At 35.7% G+C, this 23,806-nt stretch overlaps 2 protein-coding genes across 5 annotated transcripts in view; one reads left to right on the forward strand and one right to left on the reverse strand.

The window, feature by feature from the left end:
* The window catches only part of RFTN1 (raftlin, lipid raft linker 1), a 116,949-nt gene extending 101,174 nt beyond the window's left edge, over positions 1 to 15,775 (forward strand). Inside the window, exons 8-10 of the mRNA XM_081345669.1 lie at positions 3,068 to 3,171; positions 6,689 to 6,770; positions 14,340 to 15,775. Coding sequence (XP_081201795.1) covers positions 3,068 to 3,171; positions 6,689 to 6,770; positions 14,340 to 14,771 — 618 coding nt within the window. The 3' untranslated portion in view covers positions 14,772 to 15,775. The remainder of the gene's footprint in view (positions 1 to 3,067; positions 3,172 to 6,688; positions 6,771 to 14,339) is intronic.
* A 5,657-nt stretch (positions 15,776 to 21,432) lies between these two features.
* OXNAD1 (oxidoreductase NAD binding domain containing 1) overlaps positions 21,433 to 23,806 on the reverse strand; it is a 31,771-nt gene continuing 29,397 nt past the window's right edge. For 3 of the 4 annotated variants that reach the window (XM_081346342.1, XM_081346340.1, XM_081346343.1), the window contains one exon: positions 21,433 to 23,588. In XM_081346342.1, the coding sequence (XP_081202468.1) occupies positions 23,434 to 23,588 (155 nt within the window). In that variant the 3' untranslated portion in view covers positions 21,433 to 23,433. The remainder of the gene's footprint in view (positions 23,589 to 23,806) is intronic. The other variant, XM_081346341.1, reaches the window with a different exon arrangement.

Consider the following 23,806-nt stretch of genomic DNA (forward strand, 5'->3'; position numbering starts at 1 on the left):
CTTTCTCTAGTCTTATACAAATGTGGATTGTATTATTTTGTTTATTACTGGTTTTATTTTAAAGTCTTATTATTGAAGAAAAAGGGGGAAATTGCTAATACATGTTGCTTTTCTTTATACTGACTTGGCCTAGATATTCTCCCATCCCATATCTCAAATTACATAGCTTTTTAGATTTTCCTAATGAGCCAAACTATTGCTGAGAATAGGGAAAAATTAATAAACACCAAAATCATGAATAAGATTGAATTCGTTTTATCTGCTACAAGAGAAGAAAACGGCTAGCTCAACATTCTCTAGTTTTTTGACACTCAAGGTGTGATCAGAGATTACTTACCAACTGCAAGAGAATGGGGAATGAGTTCATTAAAGCTGTGCTCCTTTTCACACATAAAAGAAAATGTCTTTCACTATGACTTGTAGATCAGTCTACACTTTTCCCCCCTTTGTACATATGCTTTCTCTTAAAAAAATATTTAGATCTTAACTGAGTTCTTTGGAGGTTTAAAAATGACTGCTATTATATATTTCCTTATATATGGTGTTGTAAATGTTAATTTTATTACATCTAAAGTTCTGTATGAATACATGTATGTATTTTCTTCTTTCAGTATTATTTTTAAGAATTAATTGGCCTTAAATGAAAGAGAAATAGAACCAAAATGGGGCCAGTAAAAAACAAATGATATGTATTAGATTAGAATGTAAAAAATACTTGTGGTTTTAAAAACAATAACAAAGTAATATCAAGACAGTGAAAACAGAAGTTATGACCAGATGCATCTTTCCACTGGTAATACGCCAATCATTACGGCAGTTTTACAGCCTCCAGATAAAAATGTATGTGTATATATAGGGTGGGCTGGCTGACTTTAACAACCCTGATGACAGTAGTTTAGAGGTAATCTATAGAGACATTTTTATTCCAGGTAATCTTTTATGTTTTGATCAAGTTAATATCTTTTACAGAGATTTGAAACGTTGAACAGATAAAGGGAGGGCTTTCTGGCCTTCTTTGGTGGGTGCTTCTTTCCATCTTTGTTTAATTCACTGTGCAAACATTGGACTATATTTAATAATGACATTGAAGAAAATTATATAGTTTTAATATCCAATCCTTAAAAAATTATTTTGTTTTAATTTTAATATTTCCCCCTTTTTTAGAAGAGAAGGGGAGACTAAAAGGTTTTTTTTTTTATTTTTATAATCCAGGGGTTTTTTTGTGGGTATTAGTATTGTGCTTTTTATTTCTTTTATCATATAGGATTTTTTTAAATAAAATAGGTTAGTATTTTTTTAAGTACGCACTCTTTTATATAGTAGTAATAATTGTCATTGTATAGTTATTGGATTTATACATTAAGTTAGTTATTTATAATTAGTGATTTTAAAGAAATATTGATTGTACTGTTTTATAGCTTGATAAAATAAAAATTGCAATAGATTTTTTTTTAAAGACTGATTCTCCATATCCCCATTTAGTCATGGAGTTTTATAAGAAGCCCAAATACTGTGTCCTACATTGTAACTCTGCCTCTATCCACGTCTGTATTTTTTCTTTAGTAGAAAAGAATTATGATGAAAATATGAAATGGCTCATAAGATCCAATACTTGGTACCCTCAGTGATAGTTCCACCATGACCGGATAGGAGCTACCAGGAGCAAAAAGGATGGTTAAATCTAAATCATCATAATAACAACAAGTTGTAGTGCACCCCAGTAATAAAAATAACCTTATGAGCCCACTTGACATGCCTATAGGGAAATCACCTCTGATAGCAAAGGGCAAATGTTATGGCTTCTGCAAAAAGCAAGCATGGGCAGTTGTATTGCACCAATACTTGAGTGCCTAGTTGTCAACAATACTTAGTCCTGCTCTGGGTCATGAGGAAAGGAGGTGACACCGCTAAAGAACGACTCCCTTCCCAGAGGCTCTTGGTCATTTAAAAACTGGCAACCCCCCCCCCCCCAGATATTTGTTTGGCAGCAAGACACTACAGAGCCATAATAACCAAGGCAGCGAATTTCTGCTTTGATTGTACATTCACTGTACAAAGTACATCCACTGTACTTTAGAGCCAAGAGGCCTTTTGAAGCCTGCTGACTGGTTTTCTAACAGTTGAAGTCCAAACCATCCTAAAGGGTGTTCCCTGAGGAAATGTTTCATTGTTACATTGAGATGGGCCAATTCTTAGCAAATCTACAATCAATTTATTGTATAAATTGTGATTCTACCTACTTTTTTTCCTATTCTAGATAAGACTTATGTATTTTGTTACATTACCATTTGAAGCCAAACAATCCTTTACCTATTGCATGTGTGGAAAATAATTCTGCTTGAGTTAGAGCCCAATGCATAAAGCTTTACTTAGTGCTTGTTTGCATACTTGCTAATGAAAAATAACAAATTGGTGATGTTCATGTGCCTATGTGTAATACAAAGAACAAAGCGAATTGCATTCATTTTGTTAGTTTGCTGCTGCTGCTGGGATGTAAATGACCTGGACTCATTATTGCCCTAATGTTGTTTAACACACCATGAAATGCTCTGGAAGTCAGAAGCCAGATTCCCCCTCCCCTGTGTGTCCTTGGCCCATCTGGTGTAAATAAAGAGCTTCTTGCTGTATTTTAGCTGTCATCGTGCTGTGTTTGTACAGTCCAAAGCAGGATTGCCCATGCTAGTAGAGCTGAGATTTTTGTATGGCTTGAATACTCTTTTGTCTGGAAGGAGGTAATTGTTCTCTTTCAGCTAATATTGCAGGAGGCCTTTCATCCAGGGAATCTCCAACAAAACTAAATGAATTATTCCTGTTGATCTGATTCATCAGCTGCCATATGGAAGGTTTTGGAGCATGGCAAGAAATGTGTTTCTCCGGTTTAAACAAGATTATTTATGCCTTCAGCAAGAACTGAAAAATGATCCTTCATTGCTTTTCTTTTGAGATATCAATTTCTTTCCCACTTTTGCTGAATTTGCAAAAGCAATCTAATCTATTAATAAACAGTCATTATAAAATAGAATCACTTTTAACATTTAATTCTAATAGTTTAATTTCTCTCTCCTAGGGGTTTCACATACAGGCAGATTACATCCCCTTGTTGAACTCTCTTGCAGTATATGGATGGCAGCTGACCTGTGTGCTTCCCACTCCAATTGTAAAGAAAAAGAGGTATAGTCAAGAAATGGCCTTTCCTTAAGTCTAAGAGTCAGTCATAAAAACTGTCATTGATCTTATAATAGAGATCTTCTTTGGAAGCTTTTGTACAGCCTGCACAGAAGCTACCTATATAACAATAGAGCATGAAGTGTTCAGCCCTTTCTCTTTTTGTGCTGATAATCTTGCAGTGGAAGTAGAAAGCAGTCTTTGGTAAGCACAGGGGAGACTATGCAAGCTGCAGATGCAAGTCCTATCAATTATCAGACATTATCAATTGTTTAATTTTCTTTTCCTGATGAAAGAGTGGATGAGGGCATTCTTCCTTGCTGGCTCATATCCCAGATTGTTCTTTAATGTAGGAGTGATATTCACCTGCACAACATTTCATACTTTCTCAAAGAGTCTTTAATCTCCAGACACAGGGATGCTTTTTGGAGGGGACTGTGGAAAGCTACAGGGGAACAGGAAAATTTCATCCCATGAATATAAATGATTGTCATATAATTCAAAAATACAAAAGCCATGTGGCTTCCATGCCATTTGCTGCTACTATCCCGTGTATGTCTGCCATTTATCTTTGTTCCTTTGAAGAAGTTTTCATCTTTAAATATCATTAGCACTGGATTCAGTGTGTGAGAATATTAAACCAGCATCTTGAGGCCAATAACAAACACAATTCCCCTGCTTCTCTAAAAAGTATGGAATTTTTGCTCATGTCCTTAAAATGGTAGCCAAGATTTAACATAGAATTACTGAGGCTCTTGAATAGCCCTCATTAGTATGATGCACTTAGTATGGATTGCTGTCCCCAACAGTTTATCCCAGTTATATGATCATGGGTGGTAGATCTTGCAATTTGAAGCATCTGGAAGGGAGTAATGCTGGGACTGCTTTAAATTGCACCTGTCAATACCAGAGGGGAAAAGCAAATACTTAATTCCCATCCTCATCCCCTTAAAGAAAGTGCTTGAGCACCATATAGAGTTGTTCTGTTTTTTCATAGAAAATGGCTAGGAAGTGATAGCTTGGCTTATCAACTTGAATTCATTTATCAACATGGATTATTGCTGATCCCATTTATTTTTACACTCTGTTTTCTATTACTTCAACTACATCTGTAGTAGTGTTGCTGTTACTAACCAGTCTGGAGGAACAAATTACATTAGAATTGAAGCACCCACATAGCGAACTTTTTCACTATGAACCTATTTAATCACATGTTTGAAAGTTAGTAATTGTCACATAATATGTCTATGATCTTGATAAACTGATTATATATTGAATGGCTATAGATGATAGGCTCAGTATTTGCAAATATCTTTGCAGCTATGGAATAAGCCACTCAAAGCATAATACTGAATGGTTAATTAGAAAGGCCTCCTTAGCAAATTTAAATAAGGAATTACCTTAAATGTCTTAATAGACCTGGTTAATATTTAAATAGAAGACTTCTATAAAATACCTAGGTTTTAAACCAGACAAAGAAATTGAAAAGATGTCTTGGAAGAAGGCACTGATAAAACACTTCTGTAACTGACACCTCCCTCAAAAAAAAGATGTATGTACATGTCCATTAGTCATCAGAAGTTGACCTTGACTGAAGGAAGACTTTATTTTAATAGTACATATAGTATAATGGAAAAAAAGTTGACAGTTGAAGATTTCCTACTTTGACCCAATTTAGCGTTGATTTCATGCCTGTTCCAGGTTAGGGTTGTAATTAGTGCTACAGAGCCTTTGTGATTGAGTGACAGTAGGAACACCAGTTTCAAATCTGCATCAGTGATAGAAGCTCACTGGGTAGCTTTGGAGTATGATAGAGAGATTCTCAGCCCAACCAACCTTAAAAGAATATTTTCAGGAAAAATGGGAGGAATGAGCATTTATACTCTGCCTTGAGCTTCTGGAAGGTACAAATTTGACAAATAAATTATATTCCAGACAATTACATAAGTATTCTGTGTGTATCAGTCCATTGCACATACCTCTTAATTGATGGGATATGGGCAACAGTATGTTGGAAGATTTTAATTAGAAAAATCTACCACTAAAAAAATGAAAAATACTTTATTAGATTCAAACATGTTTTTCTTTTCTCCTTTAGGCAAAAACAATAAACTCCAATTAGCCCTTAAACATAAATTAATTTATTATGGTGTATATGTTTTAATCTTTAAAGTGTGATCTTATTGTCAACACTGCTAACATCAAATAACATCGGAAACTTGACACTTATGTTGTATACAGTCTTACAGAAGTCTTTTAAGATTTCTCTGATGTATGAAGATCCTAGTTTTTCTTTTGCATTTGTGAACCAAGGAATGTTTAAAGAGATCTTTAAAACAAGGCCCATAGAATTTGGATGGAATGCAGTTAAAATATGTAAGACCATTTTTAAAATGGGTCTGGCACAGTTCTCCAACATGTAGTAAATTACAATATATATTATTTTTTAACCAAATCTTCTTTTGAAAACAGTGGGTTAGGACGCTGAGCTTGTCGATCAGAAGGTCGACAGTTTGGCGGGTCGAATCCCAAGTGCCGCATAACAAACAGAGTGAGTGCCTGTTACTCGTCCCAGCTTCTGCCAACCTAGCAGTTTGAAAGCACGTAAAAATGCAAGTAGAAAAATAGGGACCACTACGTTGGGAAGGTAACAGCGTTCCATACGCCTTTGGCGTCTAGTCATGCCGGCCACATGACCACGGAGACGTCCTCGGACAAGCGCTGGCTCTTTGGCTTTGAAACAGAGATGAGCACTGGCCCCTAGAGTTGGAAACGACTAGCACGCATGTGCGGGGGAACCTTCACCTTTACCTTAGTGTATGTGACTATATTTTTGGAGGGAGGTGGAGGTTGGACTGTGCTACCCCAAGCTTACAATCACACCTTACTATTGAGATTTCAGTTAAAGAAACAGTGAATTAAGATACAATCTGTATAGCTGACTGTTGTCAGGCAGTGAATACAACAGATGTTTTCTTTCCTTACATTCATAACAGTATGAGGATACCTGCCATAAGGGCTACTACACATTTTAAGAACTGTTTATTGATTAAAAGTTTATTTTTCAGTTCAAAAACATTTTAATAGCTAAACAGTTTTATGTGGTGCCCATATAAAGTCCTTTTACACCTTGGATGGACCTTCCAAAACCTGCTGTTGAAAGAACCTCTTGAAAGGTAACAGGAGGGAATTGTTATTAAATAACTGAGTAACCATATTAAATTCAACTTACATTAAATTTAAATCAATTTTAGTTTTTTAATGCAAGTCTGACACATCACTCAAGGCTCAAATTTTCTGACCAAACGTGGTGGTATACTTCAAATTGTATCACAATGAAAGAGAGTTCAAAAAAAAGCTTATAGAGAATTGACAAGAATAATCCTAATTGACTTAGTCTGGTGAAGAACTTAGTGTATGGATGTTTTAAAGCTAATTTTAGTGGATGGTCCTTAATTTTAAAGGGCAATATGTAGGTATGGAAAACATTCTCAGGCTAGTGTTTTTAATTTTTATTTTATAGAGATGGAAAACTAGCCACAAAGCAGATTGTCTTTCTTCAGAGACCTTTCCTGCCCCAGAAAACCAAGAGGAAGCATCCTAAGGTATATGGCCTTACACTGTTTGGTGTATTTGTCTTGGCATAGCTTTCCTATTTTAATTGAATAACTTATATTTTGGTAAGCAACATGTCAGTTGCTTATTATTTAACTTTGCTGTTATTTTCAATTATGGCTCAGTTGTCAAAGCTAATATACAGCAATAAAGTATATTGAAGATAAAAAAAGTGGAAGCAAGGACAAGGAACTTGTGGCTCAACACCTTTTAGATGGAGTAACACACAATTCCTCTTAGTCAGTCCAATCAGTCTTGAGGAATGCTAGGAATAATAATTTAACAGTAGTTGGAACATGGCTTGCTTCCTTTCCATCTCCCCAATGCGTTATTACTCTCCCTCCCTTTTGCCTTTACATATTTAAAGCCTGGACTCTGCTTTGGCTAATTAAAGGAAAGACATGCCAAAGGTAATGTCATGAAGTAAGATATTTCAGTTTATGATCTTTATTACCCAGGAAAAGAAAAAGAACCAAAATACCAAGTGTTATTTGATAGGAGTATGCCCGGATTCACAGGTAATAGTTTGAGACTTCACTTTGAGACTTTGGAATGGCCCATTTAATTGGAAACTGAGGCACATGTTGTCTAATTAGACCTGGAATGAGCTTATTTAAAATGGGAGAGTTGTTTGTCCTTTTGTTGACCATAAGAGAAATTTAAAAGGCTGTAGTGCTTTTGATTATGTCAAAATGCTACAGAATTTGCAGCTCAGTTTATAACAGGAATAAGATTGCCGAATATAATCAAAATATTTTGAACCTCTGCTTCTTCAACAACTATTATTTAAAATTCCTTTAATTTGACATAATTTGATTAAATTTGGACTGACAATAACTTGGTAACTCAGTATTCTAATTTTAATTAGATTGAGGACTGGTTGTGCAAGAACTATGATGTCCTTTCCTGAATGCAGTGAAGCAGGCTTCCACTCAGGCACATAAGCACATGAAAATCAGAATATTCAAATTATTTTTTTCTATGACTTGTTGTTTTATCAATGTATAAAATATAAAGAAAAATAAAACTAGGAAATTAAGAGAAAGAAAAAGAGAGGGGGAAGAAAATAAGAGGTACAAGGGAATAAAAAAAGGGTTGATTTCCAACTCTTTTTAGGACAATACAAAATAACATTACAGCCTCAACTTTTTACTTTAACACATTAGTATATAACCAGATATTTCTGTAACAACAAATCTATCTAATCAGCAAAAACAAAGTCAAAATTTCATTTTTTTTTAATCACAAGCACAAAATCCAGAAGTCATATCCAAATAAAAGACATAATTAAATATATTCTCCTCTTTGAATATAACAATTAATTTAATGATTTCTGCTTTATCTTCCTTGCTGTGGAAATAATATGTATTTCCGTTTGCACTTAATAATCTTTATAAACTCACCATTTATATTAACAAAATTCACGCTATTCTTTCAGATCCTTTAACTTTAAAGGAAGAAATGCTTCCCCCCCCATCCATTTTAAAAGACTAAACTTTTCTGTAAAAACATTTCTAAAATCAAAGCATTCTAATCTAATACATCTTTTTTAACTTCCTCTTAGTATACATACTTTAAAGTTCACTTTCAGACCAATAAAATTCCAACTCTAACTCATTAAATTTAGATCACTCCCTCCAAGCTACCCTCATAGAATAATTTTTTTCTTCTTGTATACATCCTTTTAAAAAATCTAAACTTTTCTTTAAGCTAATACATTTTTTTCTTTAACTTTCTCTTAACATAGATACTTTCAAATATACTTTCAATAATGTTTTACAAACTTTAGGAATTACTTAAGCATTATATATAAAGGAAAAAAATACATTTTCAAACTTTAAATTAAGACTTTCTTTCAATTACAAATATCAGACCGATAAAAATCCATCTTAATTCCAATTGACTCATTAAGTTTAAGTCACTCCTTCCAACTTGTCTTCATGGAATAAAATCTTTTTCTTCTCTGGAATGTTTGTCAAGTAGTTATAAGCTTCTCTTTTTCTCAAGGATTTCTCAACCTTGTTAATGTCCATGAGGAAAATGTCCCAAACTTGTCCATTTAAAAATTGCAGATTTTCTTGAAGCTCTTCTTTCAATTGTGTTGGGAGGTTTATATTTAAATCATCATAATAAAAATTGGTTTCAGATTTATATTGCATTTGTCAATTGCATTTGAGTCCTCTGCATTGTTAGCTACTTGTGAAATTGCTTCGGAGGTTTGGTAACTTTCTGTTTGCATCTCTGAAGTAGTTTGAAAAGGTTTTTTTTAACATCCTTGGGAGTGTAGCTGATTTATGAACTGATGGATTTTATTTAAATATTTTTCAAATACATCTCTAATAATTTGGTCCTCTATCTTCTTAATTCCCTTTTTAGTCAAAGAGTAGCTTTTTTGTAAGTCACTTAAGAATTGCTGGCCAATCAAGAATCATAAAAATCAGAAAGTTTTAGCCATTCACAGCAAAGCAGACCAACCTACAAATTACTAAAAATAATAAACTGGAAACATAGCGTTCTGCCTTTATATTTCTTCATCAACTTTATTTTTAAAAAAGATACTCCACACTTCCTTATTTTAGCTTGCCTTCAGCAGCCTTCTTCCTTGTTGTTTAACAATGAAGAAATCCCAAGAATGTCCCAGATCTTCAAAAAGTAACAACAGGCTATGGCTAATGAGAGCCTCTTTTAGCTTAATAAAGATTAATCGTCCTTAAAAATGATTAAGGCATTGTTAGTTTGAAAAATAAATTCTAAAACAGCTTCTTCTTCTATGAACTCATTGCAACCCTGTTCCTCAGCTTTTGGCATGCAGGTTGCTTCGAAGCACAGCTCCTAAAGCTACTTGCTTTACTGGAGGATCTTGAGGGATAATTCTAGAACTCTCCCTAACCTAGGAGATTCATATAAACTAAAGGAATGCCAGTTCCTTCTGTTGGTAAGTTAAAAAAGCTACAGTCCAGGGAAAAAACCCTTCGGGTTCCTTCCCTGGGTGTGTTGTCAGTTGGCCATCTTTTCACCAGAAGTCAGCATATTCAAATTATTTTTTGATGCATTTCACAAAGAAATAGTATTATGGTTTGAATAGGAGGGGGCAAATGGAATAGTGAAACTAAGTAGCATTCGTCATATTGCTAACAGATAGGCTCCAACCATTCTGTGACACAAAAGAGAAGGAAATAAATGTTTAGCATACCAAGCCACCAGTAGGTTGCCTTACAGCATTGATATCAAGGTGGTCTAGTTGTCCAGATCACTAGTACACACTGAATTAAGAGTGCAAAATCAGTTCCTGAAATCTAAGTATTTTACTAATTGTTCCTTCCTTTCCATCAGTCGTGATACCCCATTACTGTATCCCTATATAGTACCAGGTATGGGCTGCAGTTCTTGTATCTCTTTGCTGCCATTTAGTGATCATATGAATTTCTGCACCCATAATTTGATAGCACTGCTAAATCTATACTGTATTCTCCCCAGATTGTTCTAGCTCTGATTTCACTCTGATAAATCATTAGTATGCTCTGGCCACAGTAGAATTAATTTTTTTCATAGTTAAATGTGAATGATGTTTTTAAAAAAGAAAATCTAAAGTCAGGCTATCTATATGTTCCTTTTGAATGGACAGAAATTTGAAGAAAAAATCTTGATAAAATTGTGCTGCAAGGTGATTTCTGAACACGTCCGCATTTCTGTCAGAAAAAAGAAATAGGACATGAAAAAGATCAAACTGAACAAATTATCTGCATGAATTAGGAAAGTGTTCAGATGGATGATGTTGGTCCAGTTTAGCTAACTTACATAGTATTGAAGGATGCGGAGGAATTCATACTGCTAATCTCACCCTTAATTGTTCTGGGTGCTAGGAGTGTTCTTTGGGGAGCTTAATTAGCCAGAATATGTTAGGTAAGGAATTTGTTGGAGAGCAATTTTTTAAACTTGATTGTGTTAATTTTTTTATTATTGATCATCGCACAGTCAGCCAGATGTTCATATGGGATTTGGCATTTTTGTCTACTCGAGTCCTTACCAAGGATCTGGGATAGGCAGATGTGGATGTTTGATGGTATTACAGATACTGTTGCAGGATGGAAGCTGTTCCTAGTAAGGCCACCTTTTGCAATTGACTGATGGCAAATTTCTCAATGCCAGTGTTCAAGTGATGCCCCAGCTGTTTGGGGATTGCACCCAAAGCACCTATTACTATTGGTACTACCCTTGTTTGCCTTTGCCACAGTCATTCTATTTCTATTTGTAGGTCTTTGTATTTTGTTATGTTCTCCAGTTCTTTCTTTTCTATTCTGCTGTCTCCAGGCACTGCCATATCCACTATTCCAGACATGTCAAACACAAGGCCCGGGGGCCGGATCCGGCCCGCGAAATGGTTTCATGTGGCCCACGAAGCCATCCTGGAAACAGTGAGGGAACGGCCCCCACTGCCTTGGCCCTGGCCCCGAGACCCTCCTCCTGTCAGAGACCCTCAAGATCTGTCCCACTCCTGCCCAGGCCCCCATAAGCACCCTTGATGCCAACGATGTAGAGTTGGCCACGCCCACCCAGTAGGCCATACACACTCTAGCCACGCCCACCTAGTAGGCCACACCCACCCGGCCCCCTGAGGGCAACCGCAATGCTGATGCGGCCCTCAATGAAATTGAGTTTGACACCCCTGCACTATTCAGACTTTTTTGTCTTTCTTATTGACAATTGTTAAGTCCAAGGTGTTAGGTTGCAGATGCCTGACTGTTTGAATTCTGAAGTCCCAGAGCAATTTTTCATTTTTTTTATTGAAAAGTTTTACAATACATTTTTGAATACAAAAAAACCCCTCCTCCCCCTCCCCTCTCCCCAATCCCTCCCTACCCACCCCTCCCCCCTCCCTGACTTCCCAGAGCTGAATACAGGGTATAAAAATACAAACAAGCATAATCTAAAATATGCTAATAACAATAAAACATTAAATTCTGTCGCACTTTAACTCTCCATCATCAAAATATTAATAAAATAACTACTAACGTTATACATCATGTAGATCCACTACTTATTCAAATGCTAAATGAAACTTTTTAGTCCAATATTTATTCTGAATATATTCAATCCATCTCCTCCATTCCACAATGTATCTCTGTTGCGATTGGTCTTTCAAATACACTGATGCCTGTCTGTTTGAATTCTGAAGTCCCAGAGCAATTTTTCATTTTCTATGACTTTGTCTATTTTATGGTCCCACTAGTTCCTGCTTGCAGGCAAATGATATTTCTTACAGATCTTCCAATGCATCATTGTTGCTACTTTGTCATGTCGCTGCTTGTAGTCTGTGCGATTTTCTTGCAGCTGTTTACCAGGTGGTCCACTGTTTCTTCAGCTTCTTTGCATAGGCAGCACTTACTGTCTGTTGCTGTCTTCTCAATTTTGACTTCGTATGCATTTGTCCTTAAGGCTTGGTTTTGTTGCAGCCAGAATTAGTCCCTTGGTCTCTTTCTTCAACTTCCCTGCTCTTAGCCATTGCCAGGTCTTGTTATTATCTCCTTTCCCAGCTATTTTTTTTAATGTACTAGCCATGTAGTGCTTTGTCTTCCCATTCCTCCATTCTGTTCTTCGTTTGGTCTTTCTTCTAGGCCAGTTTGGTCTCTCCAGTAGTCAGTAAGCCTTTCTGATATACTAACTTCAGCGCATCTTAATCATTGTCCTTCAGATATTCTTCCAAAGCCATTTTTTCTTCTTCAACCATCTGATGTACTTGCAACATTTTATGTCCACCTATCTGCCTTGGGAGGTAGAGTCTGTCAATGTCACAGTGTGGATGAAAGGCACGATTCATTATCATTATTTTTCTGGTCTTCCTATCAATTGCTTTTAGTTCTGCTTGAGTCCAGTCCATTATTCCATCTGTATATCTAGTGACTGGAATTGCCCAGGTGTTGATTGCCTTCATGCTATTTGGTACATTGAGTTTGGACTTTTGAGATCTTTTTCACTCTCTTGATGTATTCACCTCTAATCTTTTACTTGACTTCAGTATGCTTGAAGTTGGCAGTTTGAAGGATACCCAAGTATTTATAGTAATCTTCCTGATCCAGACTCTTAATGTTATTTTCGTGGGGCATTTTGATTCCTTCAGTTTTCACTATTTTTCCTTATTTGATAGTAAGTGTGGCACATTATTATTATTATTATTATTATTATTATTATTATTATTATTATTATTATTATTATTATTATTATTATTATTATTATTATTATTATTATTATCAGCATCAGCATCAGCATCATCAGCATTATATAACTAAATAATAATAATGTACTAGTAGTATGGGACGTGGTGGCTCACTGGGTTAGGACTCTGAGCTTGTCGATCAGATGGTCGACAGTTTGGCGGGTCGAATCCCGAGTGCCGCGTAACAGAGTGAGCGCCTGTTACTCGTCCCAGCTTCTGCCAACCTAGCAGTTCGAAAGCATGTAAAAATGCAAGTAGAAAAATAGGGACCACTACGGTGGGAAGGTAACAGCGTTCCGTGCGCCTTTGGTGTCTAGTCATGCCGGCCACATGACCACGGAGACGTCCTCAGACAAGCGCTGGCTCTTCGGCTTTGAAATGGAGATGAGCACCGGCCCCTAGAGTTGGAAACGACTAGCACGCATGTGCGGGGGAACCTTTACCTTTACCTTAGTACTAGTAGTAATATTATTACCATTATTATTATATAATAACTGTTAATAATAATAACAACAACCAGACATCAATCATCTGCCTATCCCCATTCCTTGGAAAGGACTCCATAGATGGATAAAAATGCCAAATCCAGTCTAAACTTCTGAACCACTATTATGGTTTGTCACACAGATGTTCGGATTGATTTGGCGTTTTTGTCCACCTGTCAAGTACATGGGATAAGCAGATGTAGATATTTAATGGTGTTAGAGGTATTGTTACAGTATGTAAGTTGTTTCAAGTAAAGCTGCCTTTTGCAATTGGACTGATAGAGATTTTGTCAGTGATGTTCAGTGGTATTCAAGTGGTGCTCCAGTTGTTTTGGGATTGCAGCTAAGACAGCTATTACTATTGGTACTACCTTTATTTTATTTTCCTACATTTATTCTATCTCTATTTGCAGATCATTATTATAGTTATTTAATAAAAATAATTGGGAGTCCTCAGGCTTCCTGTTTTCATCTATTAAGAAAACATTCTAACTACAGTGAAAAGTTTTAGTTTGTGAACTAAGCACATTCTTTTAAGGAAAAAAATAACCTGCTGGAGCCACTAAATCACGATTAACACATTTTAAAAATACAACTGATAAAAGGCTGTTGACATTGGGAACTTACTTTTTTTTCTCCTGAGAAGTGTAAAGATGTATCTGCAGAACAGTATCTGACACTCAAAGTAATGCCCTTTTTTTTTCAAAATCACTTCTATTTAAAAAGCAAGAACCAGAAGATTGCGTTGTCTTGGTATAGGTTTTTAAAATTAAACTGATGTTAAGTTGGCAGTTGAAGAAGATTTCTTCTGATTTCTCTTCTTTTTCTAGCATAACCTGTACTATTATATTTGTTTTCAGTTTCACTGGAGGTTCTCTAAGCAAGATCAACACCAGAAGCAAGACAAGAAACCTCCAAAGGCAAAACTAAGTGCCAGAGTCCAACAGCAGCAGACAATAGAAAAGCAGGAGTCAGAAGCCACAAACAGAAGTAATTCAGAAACACAGTTCTCCACAAATGATTTGCAATTCCCAGTAATTTCATATCAGCAGCTGGCTTGTGCTGAAGACAGAACTATTGAGCCTTCCTACAACAATGAGATGTCTGCAGAAACGTGGAATGCAAGACAGAGTGGTGATCAAGACATGGGGGGCTTCTGTTTGAGCCAGAAAGGCACAGATAAAAATTGTGAAAGCCAGATGTTTCAGGAGCATTGCACCACAGCAGATGATGGGATATGTGAGGCAGAAGCTGCAGAAACTGGCTGGATCCCTGAGGTATCAGTTGATTGAGAGAGGCAAATATTTGCCAAAATAAAGAACTCATTTTGATTATCGCAGTTAAACATAACTCTACAGTAGACTTGGTTTGATAATGTTGACTTTTATAGGTACTTAGAAGAAACGTTAGAACTACTGTTTCTTCATTTTAGCAGTAGATCAAACTTATTCAGCCTTTTTTTTGCTAATCATGCAATTCCATGGGTAAATTGCTTTTGAATCAAACAAGAACACTTTATACTTAATATAATATTTTTAAATAAAGTGTTGATGTGTACCACTTTTTCATTCTCTTCCAGAGAATGGAATTTAGGAGTTTAGAAGCTTTAAATAACTGGTGATAATTAGAATTTGTCTTTTGTGCATCCATTTGTATTGTCTTTGGATTAAATACTCTTTTTCAGAATTTTAAAGCAATAATGGAGATTCATATCCACTAGTGATGGAGAAGCAAAGCACACAGTAATTTTCTATGTATCTATTTACTATTTAATCACTTAATAATCTAAACTATAAAACAATATGTTTGTTTTTCAAAAAAGCACCATATTAAATTGTATTAATTAAAAAAAGATTGGGTTCCTGTCATCTTCTTGTGTTGCAAAAAGAGGAAGCCTTGCTCAGAATTTCACGGAATAAATAGTATCAGAATGAAAGCCACTGTGATCTTGAAATATGTGGGTTGATAAGAAAAATAAATTTCCTACACAATGATTCCACACAATGTGACAATTTTCTCATATTTTGCAAATAGTGGTCTTTACAATAAAACTTGTGTAATTTGAATTTGTAAACCTCTATACTTGAATCTAATTGTACATATTTGTAGTTGCTTCTCTTATTACTGATTCATTATTGGCCGCTGTTCAGATTTTGTAATGTGTTTTGAAAATGCTGTCCTTATATAAATTGAAACATAGAGACTATAAAAATACTGTTTCTTTTCCCAGCTGGCTGATTCATGTTTGATAGTTCCCATTAGTTTTTCTGTAAAGTATTTTGATTCAATAAAACATGGTCTCTAGGTACACATCATGCATACTTAACCTGTTTTTTTTAAACTGTCAGCTTCATGTACAAGAAACAGCAATTTGCAGAACATTTTATAACAAATGTGGACTACTTCAAATGGATTACATAAAATATAATGGAAAAATAGCTTAAAGCATTTGTTCAATGCACACACCAAGACACTTCTATCCATCCCCCCAACAAGTGAAGAATGTTTATTCTAGTTACAGCTGCTTAGCTAACTATTAAGAAATAACTCCATTTACTTTTAGCAGTCAATAAACAAGAATTCCTGTTCCCCAAAGCAAGCCATGCCTTAAGCTTTTACTTCAGTACAAGTAACCTGTAATCTATGTGCATCCAAAGAGAACAGGAAAATAACATCATAAACAACTAGAAATATTTAAATCTGGATTTGCCAAACATTTTATTATCTAGAGTCCAGAGTCTAAAACATATCCCTACGCAAGGAATTCACAGGATATGGTAACAAAAAAGTCAAGATGGTGACCATGGCAATGTGGTTGACACTCTGCCTGTTTTTCATGTGTATTGTACATATAGCACCTGTGCTTTGTGGCTGCCATCTTGACTGTATCTACAGAACCTTTGAGGGAGAAAGTACACCCTCTTGAATCCGGTGTGCATACCAAAGGATCAGAAGCAGTTCTTCAATCACCAACTCTTCCCTATTTACTGCCATTTTAGTTCTGGTCAATTAAGTCTAGTTACCCTTTTGGCCAAATCAAACAACAACGGCTTAATATTAATGCTTTAGTTTTCTCCTGGTTTTTACAAAAGATATCCAAGTACACTTTCATTTATAAATGAAGTTTAGATTGCAGTTTAAGCAGAGCAAGATCAAAGAGAAGCTAAAGGAAGAGGAATCTTCATAAACCATGGTTTTTTCATAAATGTTACAATTGACATGGTTCTAATGATGGAGAATATGTTTACTGAGCAAAATTTTCTACACTGCATAGAACCAAAAATATGCTGAGTTGCTTCATTTTGAATTAAGAGCAGCATGCAGTTATCTACTCTATTAATACTAGTTCTCTGACAGATATTCTCTCCCCTTCATTCTAGCCAGTCTTTAAAGCTTCATTTTCTATATTGCAACTTCTGGTCTTTACTATCCAGTTTTTACTCTTCCATAGTTGGCTTGATCGATTATACCAGATCTACCAATGTTCACAGTGATACATATTCACTACACTTCTAGTTTCTAGTTTGAAACTTAACATTAAGAAAATCAAGATCATGGCATTCAGCCCTCTCAATTCCTGGCAAATAGGTGGGGAAGAAATGGAGGCAGTGACAGATTTTATTTTCCTGGGCTCCAAGATCACTGCAGATGGGGACTGCAGCCAAGAAATTAAAAGACGCTCCTGGGGAGGAAAGCCATGGCAAATCTAGACAGCACACTAAAAAGCAGAGACATCACCCTGCCAACAAAAGTGCATGTAGTCAAGGCTATGGTCTTCCCAGTTGCAATGTATGGCTGTGAAAGTTGGACCATAAAAAAGGCTGAGCACCAAAGAATTGAGGCCTTTGAACTATGGTGCTGGAGAAGACTCCTGCGAGTCCCTTTGACTGCAAGGAGATCAAACTAGTCAATCCTAGGAGATCAACCCTGACTGCTCTTTAGAAGGCCAGATCCTGAAGTTGAAACTCAAAATACTTTGGCCACCTAATCAGACAAAGCTGAACAATGGACCTCCTTGCCATAGTTTCCACCTGCCCATTCAACAATATTCTTCAGATATTGTATGAAGCTGAGAATCACTTTAACTGGTAACTTCTCCTTGGTTTAGCTTCAATCTATTTTATCCTGTCTAGATCCTCTCAACCTCCAGATGTTGGCACAAGATTTCCATGGTATCAGCCCAGGCTACAGTGGTGATTTATATTTAAGTATCACATTGTGGTGATACTGCACCACAAACTGAAAGATGATCTCTCCTAGCAGTTCCTCATAAATGTTAAACAACAGAAGGAAAAAACTGAATCCTGAAGCAACCAACGAGTGGGTAGCCACAGGGTTGACTTCTCCAATAATAAGCAACTGGAACTGCCCTCAAAAGGAAGGTGGAACATTGCCCCCAACTTTTGTAGGCAGTCCAGAAGGATATCATTGTCAATCATTTTTATAGCTGAAAGATCCAATAGGATCAAAAGCACTGCATTACATACCCACATCTAGGTCTCAACAATCATCCACCAACATACCAACATAACCAATGTTGTTTCAAACCTAAAGCCTAAATTGTGACTGAAGGGAATCCATATGACAAGCTCTAGGTCATTTTTAGAGCTGATTTCCCCATCAAGTTGTCAAGAGTCTTCCCTAAAAAGTGAAGTATGGAGGCTTCCCAGTAGTTATCAAGTATCAAATATGTGAGGAAGAGGCATTATGCAGTCTCTTTCAAAGCCATAGGTATTGTTTCCTTCTCCCATAAGAACTGGCTCCTTTCTTTGCCATGTTTGTTAGTTTTAAATCAAATTTTAATGTTAATATTTATCCTAATATTTTACTGTTTTATCATGTTGGTTTGTTCTTGGTTGTAGGCCTCCTCTAGGCAAGATGGGAGGCATATAAATTGAATAATAATAACATGTTGACAAGCTTCTCTTTGGCAAGTAAGGTGAAGATTGTGTGTCTTTCAGTTGTGTAGTTTTGCATTATGGGATCTTCCTTTTGGAGATATAACCAGTCCTTGTCCCCATCTGCATGAATAATCTACCCAATTAAGGAAGTTTCACATTGTAGGAAGAAAAGTCTTCATCATGGTTCCATCCAAGCTGGGGATAAACAACATAGTGACTGCTTTAGGAAGAAAGTTACAGTTTATTGCAGAGGAAAGCTAGACAGAAAGATGGTTCCAGCAGAAAAAGGACTGAACACATGTAGGGAGTGGGTTTTATACCCCTTGGACTCTTGTTTGGAGTTATTTCCTGTTTCAGGCTTTCCTATTTCCTGTGTCACATATTCTGACCTGAGTCTGGGTGTGCCTTTCTGGTATTCTTGATGGTTGTGGGTCAATCCTATTATGTCCAAAGGTCATATCCTGCTTTCCTGGGGCTGGGGTATGTAGATTTTAGGCCTTTGTCTTCCTAAGCTAGCTCCAGCCTTCTTGATGGTTTACATCTGCATGTCTATAGAACTGGTTTTCTGCTTGGTGGGAAGGAGACCTGGGCTATTAAGAAAACTGGGCATGGTTTTCTGGTTCTTCAATATCTTTTTAGAAAATATATTTTTCTGCCCTTCTAATATTTCCTTTTCTGGGGAGCTGACTTCCCTCAACATCAAATGAAAACGCTACACTCTTAAATCATTAAGATGCGTTAAGAAAATCCCAATGATCAAGAATTAAAGCCTCAGTACAAATTAATTAATAAACCACTTGGAGAATATAATTTTTGCAATTACACGGATATGCCCTATGTCCTTTTGCTTCAGAGGAAATATTGTAGGTGAAACAGATTTTAACCTTGTTTGAAGTGCTTGTGTTATTGAAAGAAGTATTTGTTATTGTAGAATTGAACACTTCAAGGCAATGCATCTTTCCTATCCTTAGCAGATAAAATTTTCATGGTGAAGAGTCCTTACCAAAATGTATTCCAAAACAGTAGGTACCCCGATGCCTGTGACATCCTATGATCAGAGAGACATATCCTTGTTACTGTGGTCTTCAGTGAGCAGAAATAAAGAATTACAGAGGGGAGAGGGGAAGAAATAAAGTCAGTAATAAAAGTCAAGAGGCCTTAAAGTTAGGGACTTCGTTAACTTTTTAGCAAAAAGGTAGGACTATGCACCTCCCCTTTGCTAAGAGATGGGCTACTGGAATATCCTAAAAAAGTAATCAATCACTTGTCAACTGCTTAAAATTATAAAAGAAATAGTTCCATTAAAAAGTTGCTACAGAAGACTGGTTTATAGTTCCACTTTAAGCTTTACAATGTTACTGTCACAGATAATCTCCCTTTTGAGGGAGATTAATTTCTTCAAGCTCAGTGAAAGCAAAATTGGCATTTCAAAGAAACAGCATCCTCGCTACTGTATTTATGCAAGTTGACAAGAATTCCCCTCCTGCTCTACTCTGCGGAAAGCCAAATAGTTCTGTCCCCTTCCCTCCGTCAGGGCTGTGACAAGATGAGGGGGCTTATATGAACACTGAGAGAACTAAAGTGTTCCAAATATATTCTTTACATAGCCAATTGGTGGAATATATCTAGGGTAGAATGTGTAAAAAAAAGTGGAGATTAACTTCAAAAATCTGTGGGGATAGGCTGTAATGGTTATTTTGTACTAAAGGAGCAGCTGATGAACATCTACAACATGTGACAGTTTTTAGATTGGTTCTTCCTGGGTTATATGACACCTTATACCCTGCATATATGTGTGGATGAATATATGCAAATGCTCACATGCATACCCATGCAAAACAATTTTAGATTGGTAAAATATTAAAATATGATATTTTTGATTTCTGCTGGAATAATTTTTAAATTTACTATGTTAAGCAACTGAGGCAAAAACCTGGTTAGGATTACCAGATGTCTAGCAAAAGGAAGACATGTTCTTGGTTTTTAACCTCATGTCTAGCAGGCATAGCCTTAAATAAAATATTATTCAGCTTTTTGAGTATTTTGGAGTTTTTACTCATTCATACTTAAGTGTATTGTGACCTTGTTAACTGTCTGCTTCTTTCTTTCCCTCATCTATCAACAGACTCAGCAGCTAGCTTTACATTATTTTATTTCCAGATTCCAGTAATCACCTTCAATCCAACCTCTATGATCCATGATTACTGAATGATCTATGATCATGATAGCCCACAGATCACATAATTCATCATTCTTATAGTGTAATTTTAAAAGTGCATCATCAATTTGATATTATTGCTAGCATATGTTTGTGAAAATACATTTTGTTATAAAAATATCACAATTGAAATTTTTTTTCCTGATAGCAGAAAAGTAATTTCCTCTATAATGCTAAGCACTTTTTTTGCAGTTTTGATGTGATTTTTGTTGAAGGTGCCAAGGATAAGCCCTTCTTCTCCTGCCCCCATTTGTCCTCTTTTTCAGAGGTTCATTTCTCCTTGGCCCATTCAGTTATCTGGTAAATTTAAATGTGGAACTGTTTTAAAATGCTTGTGAAGAGTTGTTTGTTACATGAATAGTTTTATAACTCGGTTCTTTTATGACAAGCACTCTGATGTTAGGATGCTACACAGTTCAAAATAATTGGGTGCAATACAATTCTTCCTGTGTTCAGATTATTGATCGATATTACAGAACGTGACCTAATACTTATGCAGTTGCATTCTCTTTCTCTCAGCTTTGGTTTCATTTCTATTGTGAAGTGAAATGTTATACAGAACATGTCCAGAAGATGTCCCAACAGTGCTAATTTCCTTTCTTTTAAGTTGAGGCAATGCAGGAGAAAATTAGATTGCCTAAAACTGAATGCCAATATATAGCAACATATGTAGATTCCCCAATTTGGTCCAGATGCCATAGAAACTTCCAGAGCTCCTGAACGAGTTTGAGATGTTTCCAAGTCTATAGATTTTATATAAGTAAATGAATATCAGGACAAAAGTTGTGGCAATTTTAAATTGCTTAGATAGTTGATATTAACAATGAAGTTATTTATTAAATATAATGCTGCCTCTCTCATCATCATGTGACTCTAGGTAGCTTACAACTTGGTAAAACAATATTTTTTAAAAAATTAAAAAACAGTAAAAGAAAAATATACATTAACATAGAAATTGCTAAAATGGGTGGGATATACAAAGGAGTGGTAAATGGGCTTTTATTTAATCCAGTACCCATCTCCAGAATGGCCCATGTCCCCATCTTGGCCTTAGGTCAACCAGCAAAGCCAGGTATGAATAATAAACATCCTCTGAATTGCCTATAGACATTAAAAATAAATTAATGAATAAATGGTATTATATGAAGAAAGCCATTTTAATTTACATTAGTAGAAAACCAAAATTTATTTTCTAACATTTATAAAAAAGCACAAAAAGCTTATGCTTTTTAATACATTTATTAGTCACAAAAATAATACCAGAATTTGATTTTTTTGTTGAATAATTAGAAAAAAGATATTTTTTTTATGAATCACTCAGGTTCTAGTCATCTCTCATCTGGATTACTGCAGTGCATTCTACATGGGACTACCACTGAAGACTGTTTGGAAGCTACACAATGCAGCTGCACAGACAGTTCTGGGGGCCCCTGGAGTGGCCCATCTCTGTTACATGAGTTATATCTGCTGTGGACCGGAGGATGTGTGGTTTTGTATGCTGCCTGCATCCTGCAGATGGGCTTTGCTTTTTTCTGTGGACTGGTTGCTGGCATGTGGTGGCCCCGTACTGATCCACGGACCAGGGGTTGGGGATCCCTGTTCTATTGTATTTGGGCCCACTTAAATTCCTTGCAATTCCTATAGTACAGACAATACTATACATAGCATTCCAGACTAAGGGAATATATAGCATAATTAAGTTTTTTTAAACTTTATACCACCAAACCACAGTATTAGTTTATTTAGTACCTTATGGTAAACTCAAAATTTCTTACATAATTTGTTCCTAATTGCTGCTAACACAGTAGTAACGCTGCAGACCCTTAGACACCAGCCCTTCATGATGAACTACATGGACTCAGTATATGGGAAAAAGAGCCAAAAACTCAGTTTTAATATTTCAAAGTAAATTCCATTGAAATAAATAGGATTGTCTTCCAAATAAAACTATTTAGACCTATTTTAGATAAGTACAGGACTTTCATAAGTTTATAATGAAGGTGCATATTTTAAGCTTGATGCAGTAGAATATAAATAATTCCAAGACTGAGTCCTGTGTGTGGTGTGCTGCTTTTGATCAGAAACAGGGCACACTTAAATGTTACTTTAAATTAAGTTCCATAACTTTGAGAACTGATAAAAGAGGTAATATTATGGAAATAAACTGGATCCAGACTCCATCATGTTTTGAGTAAACCACTGGAAATCAATAGCACTTCATTTATTCATGATTTGCTCAGCTCATTTCATTGATTTTAGTGGTTCTACCCCAGCACAATTAGTTTCAGATCCAATGTAATTACTGAAATGTACATTCAGAACTTTGTTTGCTAATAAGCTTGAGCAAGTTCTCTTTCCTGAAAATACAAGAAATTTCAAAAGCAACACCTTTCACTTTTCAACAGCCTTCAATAGAAAATACAAGGTGGACTGGAAATGGATAGATGAATTCCATCCTTTTATGGTAAGTTTGCCCTTCCCATATGAGACAATGGCTTAGATTTCAAGTCATTCTTCTCTTATCCCTATACCATGAAATATTGCATACATAATATTTAATTATATAGTTACATATTACATACCAAAGTTAATAAACTATTTAAGAAAATATTTTATTTTTAGAAATTGTCACTATTCAGTACATATACAAATTTAAATTGTTTCCTATTTGTTTTCCAAATCGGTTGTTAAAAATACATTTCATAATTTCATTATGAATTATTTTATTTCCACAAATGGAAAAAAGTTTACTTTGTGTAAACTTTCAGTGTTCATCAGTAAACATGCTTATATTATATCTTCATTTTTATTTTGCCTGGAGAGCTGCTGGATGTGCTACCACCACTTTTCAAAGAAAATATTGCTCTGAACCACCCCAAGGTTTTCAAGCAGCTTGGAGATGGATTCTATCATTGGAGGTGGTCCACAAACGTACCACAAAGTATTCTTGGAGATACATTTTTCTAGGTCACTTCCAGATAATCTTCCTTCTAGTAGAGAATACACAAAGTTAAGAAAACATTTATGAAGACATTTAATAGAACTATACTAATTTTTTGAAATGGGAGCTTCATAAATCATGCTAGTATAAGCATTTTCTTCTTGAATTGTTATAGCAGCCAGATCTTCCAGAAGGCATGACTTTACATGGATCACCGTTCTGCTAGGATGGCTAATGAAGCAGTAGTGCATATGCATGCATTTAAAA

The sequence above is a fragment of the Vipera berus genome (assembly GCF_964194415.1).
Source record: "Vipera berus genome assembly, chromosome: Z".
Classification (NCBI taxonomy): domain Eukaryota; kingdom Metazoa; phylum Chordata; class Lepidosauria; order Squamata; family Viperidae; genus Vipera; species Vipera berus.